At 44.8% G+C, this 16,694-nt stretch overlaps 1 protein-coding gene across 1 annotated transcript in view; it reads left to right on the top strand.

The window, feature by feature from the left end:
• The first annotated feature begins 320 nt into the window (after nucleotides 1-320).
• The window catches only part of NAPG (NSF attachment protein gamma), a 307,511-nt gene continuing 291,137 nt past the window's right edge, over nucleotides 321-16,694 (top strand). The window contains exon 1 of the mRNA XM_069613376.1: nucleotides 321-489. Coding sequence (XP_069469477.1) covers nucleotides 356-489 — 134 coding nt within the window. The 5' untranslated portion in view covers nucleotides 321-355. The remainder of the gene's footprint in view (nucleotides 490-16,694) is intronic.

Genomic DNA, 16,694 nt, shown 5'->3' with positions numbered 1-16,694 from the left:
ATTTATTTTCGGTATATGACAGAAAACGGCAACTACAAGTTAAAAGGGAGCCATTTTGCTAATACTTTAATGAATTATTAACCATAGATTTTACAGATATATCTGTTACACTTTCAATATCATCGCAGTCTAAATAAACTATTTCTAATTTATATGCTAATTGCTCACAATAATATAGGAATGTAGGTGTTAGTTCAGGCATGGGTGGAGAGCTGCCATCTTTATACACATGATTTTACACTAACATCCCTGTTCAAAGATGGCTGCTAGCTATACCCCATGTTTTGACAGGGCACTGTGTAGTTTAACGAGATCTGGGAACCGAAAGGAGGGCGGGGCAGGAGTTCTGTACCTGATGCTGTCAGCTGAGCGCTTGCCTTATCCACTGGCCAACGCTCTCCAACAGGACACTGGGCTGTGGCAAGAGATGGCTATGGCGGCACAAAAGATAAACGAGGCCCTGGAGCACATCGCCAAAGCGGAAAAATGGTAGCGTGATGAGATAACGATCTTACTGTTGATGGCCATCGCACCCACATCCTTATTATTGTCTGGGAAGCCTGTTCGCCTCCTATACTGCAGACCCAGATCTCAGTTTTACCCTGCTGGTTATGATTTTTCCATTGCGCATGCGTTTGTTTTTATCTATAATACTATGTTTCCACATTTACGCTTTCCAGTGAGATTGAATCCTGCGCAGTTTTGGCTATTGGCAGGGGATGGCAGTTTAAATAATTTAATTAAATCGGGTGCTTTCAATCTGCGCTTCACATTTGCTATTGGAGACCTTTGCATTTCCAGTTTTAATACATTTAAAAATGTGTGTTTTAGAAGTCGGCCACTATGGGTGATAGAGTGTTAATCCTAAATCCTTCTTGGAGTGGATGCATTTGTACTTGTTTGTGTTTTGTAGTCTTAAACTCGTATTTACTGTTTTGAAGTGTAGGACAAATTAAACATGGTGAAACCATTTATTTTAAGGTTACTAGACGTTACATAGTTTTTTTTTTAACGATCTCTCGCTGGTGTTCTCGAGTGTTGGATTTGAGTAGTAGTCAGTTGCTCCTGAATAAACCGTGGGGTCCCATGGCCAAACTTACCTTCGTGTTGGTGTCTTCTTTGTGGCTTGAAACGCCACATTTCTGACAAGTTCAGCACCCCATGGCGGCAGACTAAGTAGCATGGTGGCAGGCTGGTTCGCCTGCTGGGGCAGTAGGTGGCATGCCGCCCATCCAGGGGCAGGTGAAGCGGTGTGCGGTGCACACACTGCGGGGTGCTGTTGCACCGCGCCCCTGTGGCGGGATTCCAGAGTTCGTCGAAAGATGTGGTTGGTGCCCCCCTCCCCTCACTTTGGGGCACTGGGTTGAGCACCTGGCAGGCTTCGCCGTAAGGTTCTGGCTGCATCGGAGGGTTCGAGGAAGGGGGACCTGTCAACGTGGGCCAGTGGGGTCGCCATCTTGGCGATGTCAAGGCGACCAGTATACAAGTTGACGGCTCCGGTCACATCTTCATTGTCCCAGTAGCCAGGTTGGACATTTTGGGGTTTTCTTGTTGTCGCTCTTTGTTTTTTAGACATCATGGAGCGCACCCATGCAATCCTCCTACGCCCCCCCCTTACCTGCTGAACCCTTGGGAGTCAGCCATACCATAGGAATTATGGCTGGACTCCTTCAAAGTCTACCTCCCGGCTACTGGCGGTGCCAGTTATAAGGACAACCAAAAGAAAGCCACTTTATTGAACTGCCTGGGCACCAAGGGCCTGCACATTTTCCGGCACCTGCCAGGGGAGGATGTCGCAGCGCTGGCCGAAGGAGGAGACAGAGTGGTGTGTGCCTATGATCTGCTGTACAGAAACTCGCAAAGCGCTTTAGGAAGACTGAACATGGTGCTAGAGAGGTACCATCTTTTCTCGAGAGTCCAGGGCGTCGATGAACCGATGGACAGTTATGGAACCTCCCTCAGGACCCTTCTGGCGACTTGCATGTTTACTGGTGTACTGGACAAGTACATAAGGGATTGTTTGATGATGGGTACGTTCAATGCAAAAATAAGAGAGAGGTTGTGGACACAGAGGGACCCATCCTTGGAAAAGCTATGGTGTTGGCGAGGCCATGGAGGAGTCAGCCAAGAGCATCCGGGCAGTGACGCTCGAGGAGTGGATGCTAAACAACAACTCTGGGCAAACAGTATACACTACGAGTAAGACTGATGTGTGGAGGTACAGAAGGGGCAAGACGGAGGGGAAACTCAATGCCGTGTCCAGGCCCCACTGCAGTAGCTGTGGATGGAGCAGCCACACCACAGGTGTCAGAGAGTGCCCTGCCCAAACCATGGAGTGCAGGTGGTGTGGCATGAGGGGGCACTACGCCAGACAGTGCAGGTCGGGCAGGGACAACTCCCATTCATCCAAAGGGAGTGTCAATCCAGTCGAGGAGCAGTAGGAGTATTATACCGCAATGGTGGCTGAGCAGAGCGTTTTGCTGCATGTTCAAGGGGAAAAGAAGTACGAGCCATAGGATGTTGTGAAGGCTAACAGTGCTGACATTGAGATTATGGTGGATTCAGGTTTTCCCTACACTATTGTGTCCCCAGAATTGTACAAGGAGACCTTCAAAAAGTCGGTTAAGTCTTTGGCAACGGTTGACATAAATCCCAGTGCCTATGGACATGTTCCTATCCCCGCTCTAGGGTATGAGTAAGTCGACATCCAGTTCAAGGGGAGGCAAACTAGAGGGAATTTGTATGTGGCACATAAGGGGGCAAGTGCCCTTGGTACGGCGAACAGGCAGCCTTGGACATACAGATATGTTAAGATGGATTTCTGAACTCTGACCTGGTGGGCAGAGGTTCAGAAGGCCAACCTAGTTTCTTGGAACAGGGTAACCTTCTGGACAAGCCAGACCAATCAAGGTAGCATTGGCAGCAGTCAAGACTAGGTCTTGGGAGGGGTGAGGGTGATAGAAAGCCCACAATGAGCACACACTGTGAAGGACATTTCAAATTACTCGGTCAGGTGTATATCAAAAATACATATACATTTATTAAAGGTCTTTTAAATCAAACACAAGCAAAGATCAGCAGTAATACTTAAACCAACACAACACTACTATAAAAAATATATACAGATACCAATGGCCTAAAGGAATGGCACACAGTAAGGGTCCACAAAGGGAGCAAACAGTGCGAATATACTTTAGTCAGTCCTTCACTTTGTCAACCCTAACTGAGAGGTAGACAAATCCCTAAGAAGAGTGGAGCCTTATGCTCAAAAGTCCTTTCGGATGCAGATGCATGCGATCGTGCGGTTGGGCAAAAACGGGGTCTCTTGCAGAGGCTGTAGCAGCCCAGGAAGGCAGGTGAGGCAGTGAAGAATAAGTTCCCACTATTCGAGGATGGTCTCCTGAGGGCAGAACAGGATCCAAGAGTTGGGAATAGCTCGGTAGCACAGGCTACCTCAATAAAGAAGAGTGGCCCTCAGGGGACACTTGTGCGTAAAAATGGATGGATGCACCACCGGCCACCGGTAAGGGTTTCAAATACTCACCGACCCAATGTGCACTCCGGACAAAACTTCGGCAGTCGAGTCCACTTCGGTTGCAGGTTCAAATGCTGCAATTGTGCGGCTCTGCGACTTTCAGGGGCTGAGTTCCAGGGATGATTCTGTGGTGGGACAGTGGCAATTTTCTCATCTGCTGGCAAAGGGATCAGCTTTATTTCACTGCAGCTCATCTCAGGGCACAGGGGGCAAAGCAGCAGCACACCCTCAAGGTTCGTCACCACGGCTGGGCGACACAGTGACCGCGTGCACTCAGGTTCAGGCGTACTCTCCTAATTCCAGACCTAGGGCGCCTGCAAAACTCGGCTGGAGAGTGCCTTGGACCCAGTGCTTATGATCCCCAAAGTCTCAAGTGTCAACTCAAGACGGTGGCGGTTCCAGGGCAAAGGTCCTGTGCAAGCTGGTCAGTTCACTGGTTGGCCCAGGAACACTTCTGAGAAGGCTTGCTTTCAGGTTAAGGTGGAGGTGCCGTGAATAGTTGGTCCCACTATTCAAATAGGCCTTTGTAGACCTTCTAAGTTCGATCAGAAGCCGGGGGGTCCTGTGGGACAACAGCGGGCTCAGGGTGCCAAACCTTCTAGCGGGTCACCAGTGGTTCCTCGACTCGGCTTCTTAGTTTCAGGATGCTTGGATCCTATCTTAGGGTTGTTGTGAACTCAAGAGATCGACCTGGTATTGGTGTTTGGCCCTTCTCTTATCCAGGATCTCCTTCATGTGAAAACGAAGAGGATCCAATGAGAGATCTTTTCACATACAGCCATGCCAGACGGTGACCAATCATGGGCCACAGTCGTCCCAGTCATTACCAGCACACCAGACTCTCTGGCACCCAGGATGTGTATTGGAAGTAGACAGTCCAGCACACATCCTGGAGTCACACACACACAAGGCATGCAGAAGCCTGTGAAATATTTGGTTTGCGCAGGGATCTGCATGACCAAATAAGGGGTTTCTTGGTTCTGCTCGACCTGGGGAAGGCAAAGGGACAAGATGGCCAAAGGACAAAACAAAGGACCTTGTGGAATGGCTATTTTGGGGCCAAGCCACTGTCTAGGGCCAAACGCGGTAATTGCGATATCGACCGAAAGAAAGAGTTAACAATATATGAAAAATACCAGCTGCCACCAGCTCTGTCTGAGACATATTCGTACTTCTACCGAAAAATCCTTTGAGGGTGTCTAGGGTCTTAAAAATGAAAGGGAGACCCCAGCGCACTGTACTGTAAGGAACTTTGTGCACTGGTAACATGCCAAAAACTAGCAACAAAGTGAAAGACCAAGGGAAACAAAGTCTCCCAGTACTGACTGTTTGTTTTTAAGGGCCCGTCAGTTTCCCCATAACAAAGTGAGCGAAAACCCAGCGGAGTGCAGCAGAAGGCTGTGCTCCACTGCCAAAAGTCAGGCTAGGATGGTCAGACAACAGCAAAAAGTAGGGGAGTTCATAACTGGAGGGAAAATTACACATACATGTAAAATCGTTCCTGACAAGATACGCCCAGAAAGAGTAATGCTTCTCTTGTGTGTGGAGGCTGAGGGACAGACATGTAAAGAAAACCATGTATCCCGCTGTTTTCAGTGATAAATTGGGAAAGTTGAAGGGTTTTGCACACAAAATCATCTTGAAGTGGGGCAGAAACATACCAGCGTTGGCTTGGAAAGGACCACAGGCTGAACTGCATAAATTGACAGAGGAAGGAATTATTGTGGCTATCGAATAATATGAATGGTTGTTGGTGGTGCTGGGAAGGAAACAGGACTGGGGCTTAAGGATGTGTGTGGATCTGCATGACCTGAACTCCCAACATCTGGTTGGACAGACACCCTCTCCCGAACATTAACGATCTGACAGCGTTGGGGCGGGCATCGTGATTTTCAATGCTGGACTTGTCTTCGACCTACCATCAGATCAAACTGCGTGAGGCATTGTGCCATCTGACCTTGTTTGTGATGCCGTTTGGGGCCTACATGCCATTCAGACTGGCTTCCACAGCAACGGTGTTCCAACGGCTGATGCAGGTACTGTTTGGTAGTTTGGCTGGAGTGAATCATTTCCAGAATGTTATCCTGGTGTGGGGTGAGACTGAAGAGGAGCATGATCGGAGAGTGCACCAAGCAATGAGAGTATTACAGTAGAATGTTTTGACTGTGAAACTTGCAAGTGCCAGATAAAGGTGCAGTGTGTCACTTGTTTAGGGCACACCATTAATGTGGATGGAATCAGGCCGAAAAAAGGTCTGGTGGATGTGCCCCTGTTGCGGCATCCATGGACCGACTAAGGTCGTTCCTAGCGATGGCTGAGCTCTGTGATATATATCCCTTGTTATGCTGAGAAGACCATCTGCGTGGGGGAGCTGCGTAAAAGGAATGTGACATTTGAGTGCACCCAGGGTTGTTAGGAGGAGTTTGAGAGGGTGAGAAAGTGTTTTGATGAAGCCACTTCGTTCTCTACATTCAATGTAAAGGATAAGCCTGTGTTGACGGGTGACACCAGCAAGCTGGGGTTAGGTGCCGTGTTGACACAATTGAAGGGCGTAGAGTATAGACCTGTGGCATTTGCGTCCAGGGTGTTGCGGGATCCCAAGATGCGTTAATCAGTTACTGAGAAGGAAGCAGTGCCTGTGTTCTGGGCGGCAAACCATTTTTGTACGCTTCTTACGGGTTTACTGTACGTGGTACGAACTGACCACAAGTGATTGATGCATGTGCTCACCACCAAGGGGCTGGGACCGGTTTCACAGAGGATTGCACTGTGGATGGTTGGTCTGCAACTTTATTGTAGAGTATGTTCCAGGCCGGTGGCATGCTGTTGTTGATTGTCTGTCCATGTTGCTGGGGTGTGAGGAAGGGGAAGAGTGTTTGAAGGGTGAAGAATGTGTGAAGGTGGCGTGTGTCATACCAGGAATAGACGAGGAGTGGAGGGAGGAGAGTACTACTAACCCTGACCTGCAGGAGATTGGGAGGGGCCTCTGAGAAGGTTGGACCCTGTGCTGCCGATAAGATTTTGAAGCAGGAGTATTTTGCTTCTTGTTTTTTAAAGTTGGGACTAAAAATGTAAGCCCAATTCCCAATGGGAGAATCTTTATAAGCGAACAACTATTTTAACTCGAAAACAGAAATGTTGTTGTAATAATTATTCTTTTGCACCTAGTTATTCATACACATTTAAAAAAAATACATGTTTACTTCTTCGAATCATGCAATAGTAATAATAATTTCTTCTTGTGGTGCTATGTGCACTACTGGTGCAAACATTTCCATGGAGCTGTGTGGGTGAAAGTAGGAGCTCAAGGTCCTATATGTCTGTTTACTATTTTTTGTTGAGAGTATTTATACTCTCGGTTTTTATGTTTTGGGAGTATTTGCCTATTTCTAGGGGGTAAAAGTGTCCGATGCACCACTTATCTGTGGGCTGGTTGGACCGTTAAGGACACAGAGGTTGCCAGGAACTATGCTTTGGTAGCTGATGAGCATGCGGACGGTCCCTGAGGTGGTTGGTGCCACTGGTCAAAGTACATGGCAGGTTGGTGATTCTAGCCCATGAGGGGCATCTTGGGCGCACTTTGACAAAGAAGAGGTTGAGAGAGTGTTACTGGTGGCTCGGATGTATGGTTATGTGGAAAGGACAGAGCTGAGATAAACCTGAAGGTTTAAATCTGGAACAAAACATTTACAAATAATTATTTCTATTTAATAAAAAAATTACGTTTTATTTACATTTCGTGTGAAAAAAGCAATTCAATAGTATGTCAATAAGTACTCAACCTTAAAATCATTCAATATCACATCCACAACAAACTGTACATATGAACTAAATCAAACAAACAAGGCATTGTGTGGAACATCACAGCCACAATTCCCTAACTAGAACAAATAACACAAAATGATGAATGCATGTAGCCAAGGGGAGAACACATAAAATGGATTGTTTTAAGTGTCTTCTGGCAACTTCCAAAGTTTGGTTTCGACGTTAAAGGTTTTGTTGCAATGTCTTCATCACAGGAGAAAAGAGGAGGAAAGAACCGTCCTAAACGAACATGCTGGGAATGCACAAATCAGAAAATATGTTTCAAGAAGTGGGGGAACTGTCGGGACATAGAGTGAATTGGGAAAAAACTGAGATCTTTCCATTGTCTAGCAGATGTGATTGTAATGTCTTGCGTTCGTGGAATTGTAAGTGGTCTCTGAAGGGTGTTAAATATTTAGGTATACACATTATCGGAGATTTGAAGAAATTGCTGCAATTTAATTTGGACTTGGTAGTCACGAATATGTTGTTATTGATTAAGAGATGGGAAAGGTTCCAGTTGAATTTATGGGCGAAGATTAATGCAATCAAAATGGTCCTCTTACCGAAGATTTTATATATTATTCAATCGATTCCGTTGTTGTTATGTAAGAAGTTAATCCTAATTGAGAAGTTCTTTTCTTCTTTTTTTTGTGGGGTCCGGGAAAAAGGCCTCGGGTTCCAAAATATATACTGATTCAAAAGGTTGCGGAGTGGGGGTTTGGATTCCCGGATTTGACAAAATATTACAAAGCCTTTTTGCTGAAAAAAAGCTCCTATTACTTTAGGGAATGGAATGCAAAAGAACCTCTTTGGGTGCGCATGGTAAGAGACGTTTGTGCACCATTTGAACTGGGAAACTTATACAGTATGGGTAAATTACCGAATAAGAGGTTGCGGTTTATTCCGATTGTAGCGACTAGAAAAGTGATGGGAGAGTGGTTTAGGGAAAACGACCAGAGTTATGGTTTCAGCCCTGATGCTTCTATATGGTTTAATGATGTTATATAAATAGGTAATAAATGTCTGAATTGGGTGAGTTGGATAAATAGGGGTATTCTGAAGTTGGAGGATGTGATGGATGGGGACAGGTGGTTGACTTTTGTGGAATTACAAGATTGATATGGATTGAGGCTGGGTGAGAGGAATAGATACTTGGCTTTGGTTTGTATGTTGAATAGTAGGATGGATATGGCGGATGGTTCTATTGGAAAGAAGCCAGAGATTAGTAAGCTGTTAGAAGGCCAGGAGTACTGTGCGAGTACTTATACCCAATTTATGCCTATTGATGAGAAACTCCAATTAGCATGGTCTAGATTGAGAGAAATTTGGTCGGAAGAGGTTCAGGATGACATTTCTGAAGTGGATTGGAAGAATGTTCTAAGGGTTACTTCGAACTTGGGACCCGATATGGGTTTACGTCTAATTAGACAAAAAATTGTAGGGAGATTGTATTGGACACCGGTTAAGATGTTTAAGCTGGGGTTACGACCTAATGATTTGTGTTGGTGTTGTGATGTTAATAGGGGCACTTTATTGCATCTACTGTGGGATTGCCCGAGAGTGCAGATGTTTTGGAAAGAGGTACTTGATAGGATTGATCTGATTTTTGGTATTGTCTTGCAGAGGTCTGCAGTGAGTATAATTTTGCTTTCCAAGAAAAATAGACGTGGAAGCGCTAGGAGGCATTCTTGTTGGATTGATAGAGCTATAATGATAGCGATTAAGTTGATACTCAGGATTTGGAAAACAAGGAAAAAACCGAATGTTGATGGTGCTGCATGTCTTGGCAAGCTATGATAAGGTTTCTTTTCATAATAAAGATAAAGAAGAGGATTACATGCAGCTGTTGGGTCTGTTTATGGCTCTCTATGATTGATGTATATGCAGGATTACTTTGATAGCAAGGGATTCAGGGTGAGGTTGATGGGTTTTCTTTCTTGGTTTTCTTCTTTCTCTTTTTCTTTCTCTTCTTTCTCTTATTTTCTCCTTTCCGTTTGTGGTATCATTTGTTGTCACTTGTGTTTGTGTTGTCTTTGGAATATTCGGGGTAATATGTTGAAGATGTCTCGCTTGAATTGGTAATTTGTTGGTATGAACTCTTTATAATGCTTATGTTACAGTGTTGATTTTGTTCTTTTTTGATTGTGAGACATTGTTAATTTGCTGATCTATGTGTTCTGTGCGGAATTTAATAAATTGTTTAAAAAAAAAAAAAGAAAATACAGACAAATGTGCAATTTAATACTACAAACACATTCAAGCTGTATTGTAATTAAATTCGGGCCATACATTTCAAAGCTGCGTAAATGTGGATGTTGAAAGGGCAGTCAGGGATTATTTTCTATGTGCAGTTAGTGATAAGAGGCAGGTGGTCAGGGTACAACCGTGTATCCGGTAGTGGTTCCGGACAAGATGTGGGACCGTTTGATGTCCTGGGCAAGGAAGACAGCTTAATTTTTGTCTTGGTTGATTATGGGTCTAGGTGGATTGAGTTTGCCTCTGTGCGGTCTGTAGTCTGTTTTGAAGTTCCTCAGGGAGGTTTTTAGCTTAGAGGGCATACCCGAGAGCATTGGCACTGTTAATGGCATGCAATTTGTCTTGAAAGAGATGAGAGTTCTTGAGGGAGAAGGGAATCCAGCATCACAGGACGGCGCTGTGCAACCCAAGTGCTAATGGGTTGTTGAGCGTGCCAAAAAGTTTGTGAATGAGGTTATAGAGTTTCCTTTGGCCAATCGGCTGGATTGGTGTGTGATTTTGACTGATGCCATTTTTGCACTTACGGAAATGCTGAACAGAATAACGGTTGTACACCGTTTGAACTCATGAGGGGCAGGAAAGTGAGTGGGCGGCTCAAACCTGGTTGGTTGAGTGTAGTTGCACAGTTTTTGGTGGATTTGGAGGCTGTTGTGGCTGGGATGAGGGAAAGACAGAGAATTGCAGCGGAAAGGGAGAATGCGTGACACAAGGAATGGGCTGTCCAGGTAGGAGAGATGAAGACCCCACGGTTTGCGAGGAAGGGGTTACCTGTGTTCTCCCCCAACCCCTATGGAAGCCATAAGTGTGGGCAGGGGTTATGTGAAATTGAGCAACAACACTGTGTGGAGCAAAAGCAGAATTGGTGTGCAGGTCGTCTCTGGGGCGTGATGGATGGATGATGGTGGATGGACGATGGCCTGGTTGGACCGAGTGGTGGTGGGGTGCAAGGGCTCAGTGTATCACCCACCAGGATCCTGCTGTGGTGGTGCAGAGGATGTTTTGGCCTCTATGGTTTTAGTTGTTGAAGAGGTTCCAGCCTCTGCGGAGGGTGTGAGAGCTGTGCGTGGGGTTGTGAAATGAGCATGGTGTTGGTGAGGGGCGGTATGGGCCGCCTGTCTCCACCAGGGTCCACAGACCGCCAAGTAGGTTGCAGGATTATTTATATGAGTGAAACAGTGCATGAGCAATCCTGCGTGTGCAGCATTGCCCGTCTTCCTGGTCGGTCCTGATTCAACTAGGAGCCTTTGTTTTTCTGTTTTTCCTTTTTGTTTTCTGTTTCTTTCCTTCCTTTTATGTCTTTTGTGAGTGTATTGGGGTAAGGGGTGTGGTATCTTGTTATGGTGTGCGTGGTTGCTCCTGAATAAACTGTGGGGTGCCACAAATGAACTCTCCATCATGTTGGTGTCTTCTTTGTGGCCCAAATGCCCCAAACTCGCGATCCCTCTTGCTGTAGCCACCATGCTGTACCGCTTCTCAAACTTCCTGTTTGAAGATCCTTTGAATAGCATCACAAAATTACAAACTGCACGACTGATCTCTTCCCTCCCTAATATAAGGCATACCAGCTTTTGGTTTAACTCGTGACCTAGTTCCATCTCTGCTGCCAGTCCCGAGTAGTTACAAATAGGGTGGCCACCTTTACAAAATTGTTTCGCAGGACACTTTACACACAAAGCTTATTGGAAACATTCTGTTTTCGCAGAGTTCTGTACAGTGCTGTTCGCGCCCCATGCCCACCCACCATATTGCATTTTTAAGGTGAGAGTGGCAGGGGAGTATCTAGTGTGGCAGGAGTGGGGTGAACGATGGAAAAAGTCCTGTGCTTTTTATTTGGTGGGGGAATCGTATTCTTCCATTGTGTGGTCAAGAAAGTGAGCAAGATGTACCTAGCCAACTTCTTGGGCTTCTGTGCCCCACTCTGAAGCACTGTCAGCTAGTATATTTGTAAGGTGGAGGGGTCTACATGTTAACCGTGAATTGGCCCGAGCAAGTGTTCCCAAACTAATGCAGTATGTTTTTGGGCAGTTATCGTGCAGAAATGTTTTAAAATAATAGTTTTAAATCCTGCATTTTGCAACATAAATCTCAAATGGTCAACAATACATACATTTACACTTGGTCCTTTCTGGAAGGCTTCTCGTAAAACCCTCAAATAGCTGGCAGGCCAGGAACAATGCACACAAGCGCTTGGAACACTTTTTGCTGGCTGTCCCCAAAGGAAAACCTGAAGCCTGTTCAATATATGTTTGCCCCACTTTCAAGCAGGTTTCACAGAAATCAAATTTAGGTCTGTCCTCCTTTGCTACTGGTTGTGTCCAAAAGAAAATAATGAGGCTGACTTCAACAATACCTGCCAGCATTGCAACTATAAAAGACAACACACTTTCGTCCTGCTAGTGTCCAAAGAAGACATGAAGCCTCTCTCAAACTGTACATGACCCTGCCGCCCCACTTTCATGCTTCTAGTGCACAAATCAAATCATGCAGACTGTCTCAGTTTATGCCTGGCTCCAACCTGTTAGTATTTGTATTTTATATTTATTTGAAGAACACACATGTCAATTTTGATCAGAAATGACAAACACATTTACAAATGGCGAATCATTCTCAGGAAGGGTGCCTGTACAACAGCATAAAGATAACAAGTAGTGAGGATGTTTGAGGTGTAAAAAAAAGGCCATATAGCAGGGACCGGGAAAAGCAAAATGTATATAAGCAAACCAGTGACTTAAAAAGGTAACATTAATATAAGGGAGCAAGTGCTTCAAGCTAAAAAGTACTAAATTACATTATTAAGAACTACTGGAGGCGGGGTTGGGGTCCAACAGGGAGATGGGGAGAGAGGCCATGGGGAGCTCCCTCTTTAGAAATTAAGAGAAGTGTAAGCCAAGCTTTGACAAGATCTGTTGGGCTGGGGTTGATTGTTATGGGAAGTGGGTGCCAGTGGAAGAGTGCGAGTTGGGAGAAAGAGCTGAAGCAATAGTAGACACTGTGATGGTATGGGATGGAGAGGTTGAGTGCAGAGGAGGATTGTAGAGAAAGAGATACAATCATACAGGAACTGAGGCACAAGGCTATTGATAGCTTTGTAGACTAGGAGAAGGAGTGTGAAAAGGGAGCGTTTGTGCATGGAGATCCAAACAGCATGTTGTCAGTCAGTAGAAATTGAGGATCTGGGTAGGTGAAAGTGTGGGTAGCAAAGGTGAGGACATTGCCTAGGAGGAATAGAGAGGAAGGCCAAGGAGTAGGCTTGAGCGGCAGTTCAGTTGGCTGAGCACAAGAGGGGACATTAGAGTGGTAGTAAGAAAAGGACACATTTGCCGAATGTTGTGGAGGTTAATACAAGCAGCAAAGGCATTGGTAGTGATTAATTGTTGCAGTCATAGCTACCTATCAAAGAGGACACCAACACTGCAAGCACTGGGTGAGGGAGCAAGAAGGTCAGAGGCGAAGGAGATGGGTGGGGAATGAGGGTTGGGATGGCATTGGAAGCTTGGGGAAAGAAGAGTTCTGTTTTTGAAGAGTTCAGCATGAGGTAGCGGGGATCCATCCAGTGACAGATTGCAGTGAGACAGTTTGTAATATGTTCCGAGATGGTTGGGGTGAAGGAAGGAAAGGTGAAAAATGAATTTGAGTGTCATCAGCAAAAAGGTGATGTTGAAAGACAAAAGATAAGTCTTCCTGGGGCAGAGATATAGAGGGTGATCCTTGGGGGACACAGGCAGGAAAAGGGGTGGTGTCAGAGGTTTGCATATAAACTGTACCTGGATTTACATGCATTTAATGTACAGGCATGTGTTTGTAAGCAATCACAATGCATGTTGAAGTAATCTGCATTGGGAATACATTGACATGTAACCATTGTTGTATTTTAGTTCGCCTTTCTAGTTTTCTATGTAGGATAGGTTTGTTGTGTGTAGAAGCTTGCACAGGAGTGTAGATGTCTTGCAATGATTCCCTTTATGATATTGTATGACAACCTCATGAATTTTTACATGAGAATATTTTACAGATGAATATAATGTATGAAATTGTATTGTGTGTAAATCAAATTGCTACTGAAAAGAATCAAAAATGTATAGGAAACCTTTTTTTGCCTTGTGTGTAGTTGGTATGCTGCATCCTGGTATGTGTAATACACGCATTTGCCCATCAAACATTCAGCGATAACCCTTAACGAGCACAGAGACCTGTAGAGGAAAGGACTACCCCTACATTGTTTGCTATCATTGTATACTAATCAAGTGGAGAGTGTGATTGTTTAGGTGTATTCCATTTACACGATGAGGCATTAGGTGTCATCGATATGTTTGGAATAGAAAGACCAGTGCTACTGTGGGTGTGGTATTCAGACTGCACCTAATCTGTTGCTCACGCTTCATGAATGCATATACCGCTAACAAATGCAACAAAGGTGACGGGAGCCAGGCTTGCCCCCAGTCTCTAGTATTGACATCCGACAGACACAGAGGATTTATCGACTGCAAACCCAGCCCACCCCACCCCCTCAGTGCTTGGGGCTACAGTACTTGAAGACTATTCACTGTATGGAATGGCTAGCTCCAAAGCCTAACTCCAAAAATGCTTGTAGCTTCCTTTTTGATTTGTTGGTCAGTGTTTGCTGTACAGCCTTTACTTTATCAGTTTGGGTTTGGATCAGCCCGTTACCCACAAAGTACTCAAGATATTTAACAGATGATTGTGCCAGGTGACCTTTTCTGGGGTAAGCTGTTAATCCGGATTTTCTGCGAGCACAGATTTTCTGAGAGCATGAGCTGTCTATCGAATAAAGATGTTGTAGATGTTCTGGCCAGCTGTTGCTGTGGATGACAATATTGTCATAGAATATGGATTTAAAATGTGGTCCATGAGCCGTCGAACGGTGGCCGGCACTCAATGTATGCCGAAGGTGAGAACATTACGTTGAAATAGACCTTAGGGAGTAGCAAAGGCAGTTTTCTCTTTGTCTGTGGAATTTAAGGGGACTTGCCAATATCTCTTGGTTGGGTCAAGCGTGGAGATATTCTTAGCTGTTCCTAGTTTCTCAATCAACTCATCTATCCTTGGCATGGGATAGTTAACAAATAGGGAAATAGTTTAGCTTCCTAAAGTCGATACAGAAATGCCAGTATTGGTCAGGTTTGGCAACCAAAACAATCAGTGAGAACCTGGGACTCTGAGGGCTTGATGATAATAGCCTTGAGCATTTCCTCTATTTCTGTTTTGATGATTTTTCTCTTGGCTTCAGGAATTCAATATGGTTTTAGATTGATTGTTTTCTCTGCAGGTATTTGGATCTAGTGGAAAATATGTGTGACTCTACCTGCTTTTTCTGAAAATGCTTAGTGGAACTGTCACTAAGATATTGTTGACATGTGAGTAATATGTATGAATTATTCAATGTACTATTTCACAATCGGTGAGGAGGGTGGCTATAGCAACCATGGTTGTTTAGCTAGGGCTCTTCCATTCCTTTAGTAGATATAGTAGTACCTGGGATTTCTGACATCTGTCAGGTTGTGAGACCAAGTAATTCAAGGGACCCGTTCTCACTCTAAAATCTGTACCACTTAAAAACCATCTTATTTTCATAGGTTGGAAGGAGTACTAAGACAGATTGACCTACGGAGAAGGTCCTGCGTGTTTATTATGAATTGCCTTTTGATGTTCATGGGCTTGGCCTAACTGGTGGTTCACAATTTCTCTTACCGCTGCCATATGGACTCTCAATTTTTGGGCGGTCTGGGAAATTGGTAAGATGGCTTCCTCTCTATCCTCCCATGTTTCTCTAAACACGTCTAGAACATCTCAAGGTTCCGTCCCTTAGAGTCACTCGAAAAGGGGAATATCACAGGGAATCTTGAGGGGGTCTTAGGGACCACAAATCGATCTCAGGGGATCATTAAATCCCATTTATTTCCATCGGTTTCCACCAATTTATGTAAGATTCTTTTGAGTGTCTGTTTAAACCTTTCGACCAATCCATCTGTTTGTGGATGATAGACGGATGTCTGCAAGGTTTTTCTGTGGAGTAACTCCTTTATCTCCTGTGTCAGATGGGACATGCATGTGGTGCCTTGGTCAGTAAGAATCTCTTTTGGGAATCCTACTCTAGAAAGAAAGATTAAGAGATGTTTCTAGATATGCTGGTTGGTATTATTTCGGTAAAGCCTGTTCTGAATCCTCACAAGGCATAGTAGGTTCGTCCCTTCTACCTTTTTCCCCCACTGCTCTTAAATATTGTGTTTTTTCAAAGTTTTTAAATGTTTTCCTTTCCTCTCTCTCTCCCTGCCCTGTGGGCGCTTTGAAACAGTATTTTCTTATTGTATAAGTGCCTAACAATAAAATAAATAATTTCTTTGGGCAAAAGCTAGATCGGGAAGGGGTGCACTTTCTTCTCCCTCCTCTCTGGTAACTTCTTCTATAATAAAATCGAATTCAGGTGCTTTTTACATCAGAGTCACTTTTCGTTTGGATGTGCCTGTTGTGCCTCCCCCTTCTACCACTCTCACCCCCTCCTACCTAATATGTGTCTTTTACACTTAATTGCCATGTTCGTCTTGCCCTACACCGCCCAACCCCCTTCTCCACTTCTTCTTGTTTCGCTCTTGCATTATTGTAACGACCGTCAGGCATCTGCATTAATTTTATTGTTTTATGTTGTAACCGTTTGTATTCCTCCTGTCCGATGTTGCACCACTAAACTAATAGTACTTGCCCATTCTGAATGTACCAATGCCTACTAAGAATGTCAATCTTTGTAACCCTCCCTGCGTTGGAGTGCTTTGAAACTCTTGTTTAAGTGTGTAGGCGCTAAATAAATGACAAATGGGGACGTCTGCCTCTCCAAAACCCCTCAAGCCTCTTTTTGTCCCTTCTAGTCTACCTCTTGGGAAAGAGGAAACTGCCTGTTCCAGAATACCTTGTGCTATCTTCTCCCCCTCCTTAACAGTATATGGACTACTCCCATGGTTGTGTAATAAGACCGTGACTTTGCCTCTAAAGTTAGGATCGATCACCCCCTGCCATGACGACCAGGACATGTTTCCATGCGAGTCCTAATTTTGAGGCAAGTCTCATGTAGGTACCTGGGGGT

This window comes from Ambystoma mexicanum, chromosome 5p, assembly GCF_040938575.1.
Source record: "Ambystoma mexicanum isolate Mex_15411 chromosome 5p, UKY_AmexF1_1, whole genome shotgun sequence".
In the NCBI taxonomy this organism is placed as follows: Eukaryota; Metazoa; Chordata; class Amphibia; order Caudata; family Ambystomatidae; genus Ambystoma; species Ambystoma mexicanum.
This window is presented reverse-complemented; position numbering and strand designations above follow the sequence as displayed.